Raw genomic sequence first — 9,262 nt, 5'->3', positions numbered from 1 at the left:
GGCAACAAGATTTCCAGCATAAATTAAGTAAGGGGGAAAACTGAAAGACCGTAGCTGCTCTGTAGACGGAGCGGATCAAGGCGCTAAGCAGGTGCGCGCCCTGAGGGGTTCTGAAAGCCGGGACCAAATTAAAGACAAAAAAATCAACCGCAGCAGGTAACTCCGAGCCCGGTTAGGGTCAGCCGCTCGCCCGAGAGGTGCTCGCATTCCTTCACGGCCGTTCTCCCGCAGCGGCCCCGGACACACTCGGTAAATCCCCTCCCCGACAGGGTGATGCGAGGGACAGCGGGGCCCTAGAGGGAAGGGGCGGGTGCCCGAGGGTTCAGCGGGGCTCCGGAAGGGACGTGTGGACGCCTGAGGGAACAGCGGGGCTCCAGAAAGGACGGGCGGGTACCTGAGGGGACAGCTCAGGAGGGGACGGGCGGGGGGCAGGCTCCGCCCGCTCTCCCAAGCTGCTCCGCGCAGCAGCCGGAGAGGTGGAGCCGCTTTATCGGGAGCCCAAGTGGAAATTTCCCCGTCACTTGCCGGCTCCGCTGCGGAGGGAGCGCCAGCGAGGGCTGCCTACTCTCGTGTCCCCGTGTCGCGCCGCGTCCTGCCCGCTGTCATGTCCAATTACATCCACGTCCCGCCTGGCTCGCCGGAGGTGCCCAAGCTGGACATCACGGTCAGCGAGCGGGAGGGGCCCGGCTATCGCCAGGGCGCCTTGCAGCTCTTGCGCCGGCTGCGCCCGCACTGGAGACCCGAGGAGGTCACTCTGCAGGTACGGGGGTCCTCAGGCAGCTTCGCGTGGGGATGCAGCAGCCCGGGCCGGCGGGGAGGGGAGCAGCAGGCGAGGCAGGGGCGAGGGCGGGCGGCCATTGTGCGGGGGAGCTGCCGCCTTCTTTCCTCCCCACCCTCCTTCCCCCGCTCGTCGCCGCAGCCCCCTTCGCGGAGCCCCATTTGCTGGGCAGCCCGGCGGCGGGGCGGGGCGGCGCGCAGCATCCTTGGCTCCCTCCTTCCGTCCTCCCCGCCGCCCGCTTGCGTCTTCCTCCTGCCGTGCCCTGCCCGCCGGAGCCCGGTTGCCCGCGCTAGCGGTGGGGAGAGCTCCGGAGCCGGGCCGAGGGAGGGAACAGGAGCTGCTCGCTGAGGGAGGGAATAGGAGCCGCTCCGGCGTCACCCGCGCCGTGTCTCTGCTGGCTGGGTGTGTTCATGAGCTGGGTAGAGCGGAGGACGGCCCATCGGAGCAGGCCGTTCCGCCGCCCGGGGCGCTCCCACGGGCGGTGGAGCCCTTGTCGGATGCTTCCTGCAATAAAAACCATAATAAATATCCGTCTTGTGTTCGCAGCGGGGCTGGGGTTTGGGCTGGCGGTGTCTGTACGCAGGAGCCCCACTAAGGCCCGTGTTCGCTGCTCCTGGCAGAAGCACCGCTGCTGTCTCTGCTGCTCACTGAATGAGCAGGCATTCGGACTTATGACGAGTCATCTGCCGGAGGATTGGCTGCTTTTGTGCTTCTAGAATATGCTTAACATGGGCCCTGGACTTAAAAACTCTAGCCAGTTTGTCTGGCTGAAATAGCAGTTTAGCCTGTGGTTAGTTGAGCATTTTATTATATGCTCAACTGTGTTATTCAGCAGCTGTTATTGCATGGAGGTGTCTCATTTCAATGAAGGTCCTCTTTGGAGAGCTGCTGAACTAATTTGTATAGGAAAGTTGAGCACGTTGAGGTAATGGCATGTAATTTGACTGCAGTTTTCTGATGTCTTGAAAGAAAAATGGAACTTGACACATGACAGTCCCGTTAGCATGAAAATAAAGCTAATGAGCTTTTTCCAAATAATCTGTTTGAGGCAGTGGCCATAAGTTACACAAGATCCCAACATCTTGAGGTGCAATGAAAATAGCTTTTTACAACATGTAAAGCTAAACAAGGTTGTTAAAGATATCTTTATATCTTGAGTTGGAAGGGGTCCATAAGCATAATCCAACTTGCTGCTCCTTGCATGGCTACATAAAGTTATACGTAGTTGTTTTGTTGGGTTTTTTTTTTGGTTCTCTGATGACTGCTGTTCTTAGCAAAAAATGTTTATGTCTTTCATTCAGCATTGTTGAAAAATGAAACCAAACCATCTTGTTAAGCAGGGATGACTCTATCCTTTGGGTAAAATTTTAAGGAAAAAAAAATGTTGCTTCCTTCTGCCACTCCCTTTGTGAGAAACAATTAACAGATTAAAAAACACCAGTACCATTGGTGTGGAGCAGGGTCTCTGTTGACTGGTCACATGGAAGTGGAGATAACTGTTTGTGGTTAGAGGTTTCTGTCTAAAAAATGTATTGAGTTTAGTTTTAACCAAGTTTAACAGCACAACTTCTCAGCTGAGTGTTTTCCTTTTGAACAGTGAAAGAGCATTCTATTCACAAAACTATTTTATTTTTAACTCTTCAGCTCTGGCCTTTTAGTTTTAACTCTCTAGCTGCTGTTGAAGCTGCAGTGAGTGTGCAACAAGCAGAAGTGCCTGTGGTTTGGAGCAGGCTCCAACAGCAGGAGTGGCAGTGCAGCCATTCATGGTGTACCTCAGAATACAGAAAGGTGTTGGCTCTTTCTGTGAGCGAACAGGAGGATGCCCTGGAATCCTCCCTTTAGGTGGGTGTGTTAGGGAGGGAGATGAGGATGGGAAGGAAATATGCCTGACTAATCTGAAACAGAAAAGCGGACAAAGAATAGGTTTAATGATAGGACAATGATAGGTTTAATCAGCTACTGCTTCTTCTGGTGAACTCTGCCATTTGCTACCTTTGCTCTTGATAATTCTTGGGTCAGAACAGTTAGTAAGCACTTGAAGAGTCCAGAGTTTAATTTGAAAAAGTTAATTAACTTCTCTTGCAAAAATTTACTTCTTGTGTGTTAACTTGTTTAGTCAGCTAAATAATTTTGAAACTGTAGTTAGTATAGGTTAATGCTTAATCCTCGCTTTCCCTAAGATTTATAAGTACCTGAAATCAGGACTATATTTTAACATTTAAAATTTTTTTATACCATAGCATAAAACACAATGTAGGATGGAAGATGAAATATAATAATTTAAGCACTGAAGATTTTAATTTTTATTGTATTATTTATCAGCAAGGCTATAACATTAGAAGCATCACCTGTTACTTTTTTAAATGGAAGCAGTTATACTGTAATGTATCTCCTTTATATGAAGTTATAGGTGAATGTTGTCCCTACAGGGCAGTACAACTGTTCAAGTTATCCCACATTGCTAGGGAGAAACAGAATTTTTCTGTGTAAACACTCATCTTCACGTAGATTGTGCAGTTGTCAGCTGAAAATGCCCTAAGAACTGTATAGGCTTGGGTACTTGATTTACTAACTTCTGAACTTCAAGGTTTGTTTTCTCTGCTTTTTGCCGTAGACACTTTTAGTTCTGGAATGGCTGATTTTTGGTAATAGCAATGTTGAGTAGTTCTGGTTGAAAGGAATCTTTGGAGGCCTCTGAAAAACTCCTGCTGAGAAACTCACTGCTTGCTAAATTCAGAAGCTGGTTGTGAACATGAGAAATAGTGTTTTTTAAAATTTCACTTAAAAATGCTCTTCTAGCTCAAAACAGGGCTTCTGAGTTTTGTAAACTGCCTGAATATTGACAGTGGGCATTCCAGTTTTTATATTCTGCATGATTCTTAATGAAATATAAAAACTTAATTGTTTTTACCTTGACTGTTTTAAAGAGGTTGTATTACCCTTCCTATGTAAAAATGTGCTTACAGATTGGATTTTGTTGCCCACCTTACAAATTCCTTATTTTTTCTTTTTGTGGAGATTCAAGGAAGATCAATGTTTGCTTACAATATGGGAAAATTAGTTACTACTTTACTAGTGCTGATTCAGGATTCTTTTATCCCATGACTATCTCTTGTAAGTCTGGTGGCAAAGAAAGATTCAGTAGGTTAATACACAATTTCTTCTCTGCAGTGTAATGTTACAGTGCAGGAAAAAAACATCAGTATTTCTTACCATTCTGAAATAATATTTTGTATTGAGAATAAAGGCTGTCTGTTTTTATTGGAGGAAAGGCATAATACTAATAGTGTTAATTTATACCATTATTTGGGTAGACCAGAATGATATATGTGGGAAAAAATTTGCTGAGGAATCATTCAAAGATTTCAAATCATGAAAATTTTAGGCTGGCTAACAGTGCTCCTGTCCTGGATGAAACCTGAGGAGAGGTGGAATGAATCTGTTTTGTTAAGGGGATTAATATTTCATACAGACATTCCATAACCTCCCCATGCAAATCCTGCAAGCAACTATCATCTCCAATTAAGTTGGATTAATGTGCTTTTTTTAATTCTCTGAAATATTTGGGCCTTCCTTGTTTTCTGGTACTGTGTTTTTTTTGTTGTTGTTATTGTTAGGTTCCCCCCCCCCCCCCCCCAAGATGTACATGTCTTTGCACTTATCAACACTTTGCGGGATTTTACTTCTGCAACACTGTATCATTTGCAAAGGTTTGTTCCTGCAGCAATGAAATGTGAATGGGATGGACCCAAGGCTTACAAAAAATTGTGCTTTCGCCAGTGAAACAACCACCCATCTACTTGTATATTTGCCTGATTAGCTTTTATCCTTTTTATCCTTTTTTTTTTTTTTTTGATTTTTCATCCTGACTTGCACTCAGTAACTTTTCTTCAGGCAGTATTTTCTGGCTGCTGATCTAATTTATTTACTTGTGTTGATCTTAATATTGTTTTTATAACAAACTGTCATTTGGTTCAGAGTTCTGAACTTGTTGTAATAGTTTTTAGTTTATTTAAGCAGACTGAGTGTGGGTTTAAAAGCATTGAAATAATTGAAAATGTGTCTCGGAAACAAAGTAAACTTTATTTTGTATCTCAGTGCTGTTAACATTTTTCAAGTGAGATGTTTATTGCTCAGCTGGTTTTGGCATGTCACCCACTTGAGCAGTTGAGAAAGCAGTCGCCACATATAGATAAAGGAACGAATCCACAGAGAAGTGCTGATAGCTCCAAATGGAGAAGTGATGAGTGAGGAGAAGGATAAGAAAAGTTAGAGCTGCAGACTGGGCTGCATTACTTAGGTTTTGTGGAAAAACTGTAATTTGAGGTGTGCCTTGAATGCAGTGTCACAGTCAGTGGGAAATGCCATCAGGATTGGATGTCCTTGGAGGCTGGGTTGGTTTCTCAAGGCTTTTTAAGCTTCCGATGAAGCCTGATAATCCTGTTTCTAAAGGTTTTTGTGGTGTCTGTGTGGGGCAGAAACTGTAGTGACATTTTCTGCAAGTGATATGCCATGTGTGCCTGATGTGATTCAGCTGTGCACAATAGAGAGGTGCTTATTGATGACTGAGGTTGTGATTACAGGGAATCAATGTTTGTTTAGTCACAGCTTAGAGGAGTCCATGTAAAGGTTGGTAACTTCTGCTACAGGCTTGTAACATTGGAAAGGAATAGTCCAAGACAGTTTAGTTCCTGTCCCTCTGCCCCTCCCTCCCCAGCCCCCAGGGGAGATTTCATGTCAAAGTCTTCCAGGGGGAGGAACAGCAAATTAATTCTTGAATTTAGAATAAAGTCTTAGGCTCCCTTCCTATTAGCTTTTTAAAAGCTATTATTATTATTTGAAAATCTGTAGCTGTTTTAATCAGTATCACAAAATTTGTAAAGCAGATTAATCACTTTCAAAGTGTTAACTAGTTATCTGATGTTGACTATTTTCAGGTCAAAGAATATTCTCCAGAAAAAAGGTGAAAAATAAGTAACTTACTATCTTTTTTTCCCCCCCAACATTAAAAAAAACCAAAACAAACCCACCCTGCTCTGCCAAAAGAAAAACCCCACCAAAAATTTAACATACTGTCACTCATTCCAATCAAAGCCAGCCTTCTGCCCAAAACAAAACCCACACTCACATTGAAGCTGTAGTGTGTATGGTTTGGTAGTCCAGAAAAACCACTTGAGGGTTGCCAGCACGACCTGCTGTGAGTGCTGCTGCCCTGCACAGCACCCCAGGAGTTCAGTGGAAGCTGTAGCTCAGCCTGTGGCTGAACTTGGCAGAGAACAGTGCTGCAGACGTGCTTGCTTCCTTCTTTTTTGGTATTTTTAACACCAACTGATCTCGCTCCTGATCATCTGACCTCCTAAATCCTGCAGACAGTGACTTTCACCTGCTGTGTGAAATGACCTGGAGTATGTGGCTCCAGAGCCTGGAGACCTCTGAATGAGGCTGCTCATGTGAGAATTTACCCAAGGCATTTTCCAGTAGTTGTACTTTGTCCTTCTTTTATGAATAGCTACAGAAAGGCAACTACAACAGCTACAGAGAAAGAAATAAGTAGCTGTGTTTCAAGTTCAGTTCTTGACCTGTATACCTGTGGAAGTGTCTGTGTAGACTATACATTTCCAGAAGAAAGAACAATTTAGATTTACGATACAAAGTCAAAGTTTTGTAAACATTAATGAAGCATGTTATTGAAGTCAGTTCCTTTCTGGAGATCTTAAAGTCAGTCTGGGGTTCAGCAGTTTAGTCAGGGAGTTCCTGTTTATTTATGCTGCAGTTTCACATCGCTGTTGTGTTTTTATGGCACTACAGTACTGTCTCCTGTGTTCTCCTCCTGTGGATGTCATAACTCAGTCTAGAAGGGAAAAGTCAGCCCTTCTGAGTCATAAGTACTTTCTACTTTGCACCATGGCACTTTTATCTCTGTCTATTTGTTCTTGTTACATGTGATTGGAATTTCATTCTCATTCTTCTGAGCACTTGGAATGAAGGGATTAGAGAGAAGCTTTTCATGGAACACCTGCTTATTAGATGGAAGCATATGCATCATATGCCCTTTCCAGGAATCTAATAACCTAATAACACTGCTTTTAGGGTAAGGTAGCTCAAAGGTGCTTCATGTCTTGGTTATACTATGTGCTGCTCTCTGAGACTTGAGTGACTTAAGCTTATTTGTAGCTTCTCGCCTTAAGTCTGCATCATTAAACAGTTTCTTTTTTTTTTTTCTTTTTTTTTTTTCTAGAAAGCCTTAGATTCAAGCTAGATCTGATTGTGGGCAGTATAAATATAATTTCCAGAAATGTTTCTGAGTTTAGTTTTACCTTTGTATCACCTCATGTGAAAGTATGTATTAAGCTGTGATAAGCACATATCAGAGTAAGTAACTTTTTGGGGATTACAGGCATGTCAGAATCTTGCTGCTGGAGGTTTTTTTTGTGTTGCATTGTGTTCTTAACTTCTTCTGTCTCTGCATTTTTTAAATTTATTCCCAGAATTTTTTACTTCCATTGCATTCTGTACATTCTTACATCTTCTTCCATGTGGCCTTGATACATTACTGATTATCTTATCCACATCATCAGAGTCTGTTCTCTGCTTTTCATGCTCAACTGATGCTTTTACTATAGAACGCCTGTGTTGCTCTGCTTCATTTCAGGTTATGTTTTGGGCCAGGCCTTCTAAGCCGATTCTTTAAATAGTAAAGGCATTCTGAATAAAAGAGTAAAGTGACTATTATGTTCTTTTACTGGTGGTAGTAAACACTAGATGTTTTCTTATGATGGAATATGGAAATTGTCTACTTTGAATAATGTTATTAGAAAAGTAAGTGAATCTTCTGCCTGTTTAAGAAGCAAGAGCTAAAATGCTCCTGGGTGTAAATAATTATTTGTAGCAGCATGTTACAAATAGATGCTAATCAGTAGAGTTCCTAAATTAACAGTTGAGGGAGTCCAATTTCCTTGTTGCAGATTTCTTTTTATTAGTGCTAATGAAACTTGTTTTAAGGGGATAATAGACCTGTGACAGAAGGTGTAATGTGCCCAGCAGAGTCTGTTCAGCAGCATAACAACTCAAATTCTTACTGTTTCTTTGCATCAGCACTGTTAATGTATTTTTTTGTAGTGTCACTATTTTTTATGACCTTAGAGCTGTGTCTTTTTCATAGTACATTTTTTTTCTTTGAACTACATTTTGGAAGTTTTTATCTAAGCATGGCAGAGCAGATACTTTTTGACTCGAACAGCTCAACACGAATCACTTCCACAAAGTGCACTTCATACTTTTTAAATGAATTAATTATGGGGTTATGTTAAAAGGTACAAGAATCAGTACTTGTATGTTGATTTGCCATCTTTAGGTGCTTGTGTCCTGCTCTTAGCTCTCCAGTAGAAGGAAGACACGTGCTCATTGGAGAAAGTCCAGCAAAGGTTCAGCAAAGGTTCATGAAGATTACAGAGGGACCTGGAGAATCTTTCATATTTGGCCTGAAAAAAGAAGGCTTGCAGGGATCTTAGATGTAAAAATACCTGGGAAGGGGGAATTGAAGAGACATTCAGAGCCCAGCGACAGACAAAGCAATGGGCACAAAATAAAACATGGAAAGTTTCATCTCAACAAATGAGGATGGTCAGATGCTGGAATGTGATGCCAGACAGGTTATAAAGTCTCCAGAATTCCTGGAGATTGCCCTTGGCACAGTCCTGGGCAGCTGGCTGTGCCTGGCCCTGATTGAGCAGGGAGGTTTTACTAGAGGATCCCAGGACATCCCTTCTTCATCTGAGCCATTCTGTGACCATATACGTATGAGTGGGAAGGTTATGAATGGGTACATTTATAGTATAAGGGTGTAGTTTGTGATTTACAAGCATTTGAAATGCATTGAAGTACTGCCTGTTCAAATCTGTGAAGCACTGCTCAAGCCCATTATCTATGGTGCTAAGTGGAAAAGTTTTCTTACTTGCAGTGCTTAACGTTGTAACAGTGATCACTGTTCAGGATTCTTCATTATTCACCTTAAGTTATTAAAGTCATAGCTACTAACAATCTGTACCCATAAATTGTCAAGTCTTAATTTTGAGTCAGTCAAAGAGGCCGTGTAAGCAATTTTATTTGAATTTATGGTAACCCTGTCTAGATGGAAGTTATATAATTTGCTATACCTACTTCTTCAAGATAGAGTGTTTGTAACTGTTCAAGAAAATAGAGTACCTTTGTATCCTCTGCATCTTTCATCAGGAGCTTGGTTTATTTCTTCTTATTTGTGATGACAACTGAAACTTCCCCACTTCTTTTCTGGATTTATTGATGAATCTGTTGACCTCATTAAATTGGGGGTGTTGGGGAAAGCAAAGCATATGAGCTAAAACACATCTACTGTGAAAGTCTTGTCTTTTCCTAAACAGGGAGACTTGACCCAACTTCTGTTTTTGTTTGGTTTTTTTTTTTCCTTTAGTAATTAAAAAATTTGCTCCTAATTCTTAATTTTTC

The 9,262-nt window shown here is 42.4% G+C and overlaps 1 protein-coding gene across 1 annotated transcript in view; it reads left to right on the top strand.

Annotated features, from left to right (window-relative positions):
- Nucleotides 1–432: 432 nt before the first annotated feature.
- Nucleotides 433–9,262, top strand: part of ETNK1 (ethanolamine kinase 1) — a 29,419-nt gene continuing 20,589 nt past the window's right edge. Inside the window, exon 1 of the mRNA XM_030263359.4 lies at nucleotides 433–760. Within this exon, the coding sequence (XP_030119219.1) occupies nucleotides 605–760 (156 nt within the window). The 5' untranslated portion in view covers nucleotides 433–604. The remainder of the gene's footprint in view (nucleotides 761–9,262) is intronic.

Source organism: Taeniopygia guttata, chromosome 1A (assembly GCF_048771995.1).
Source record: "Taeniopygia guttata chromosome 1A, bTaeGut7.mat, whole genome shotgun sequence".
NCBI lineage: Eukaryota > Metazoa > Chordata > Aves > Passeriformes > Estrildidae > Taeniopygia > Taeniopygia guttata.
The sequence above is the reverse complement of the archived record's forward strand: the minus strand, read 5'-3'. Positions and strand labels throughout refer to the sequence as shown.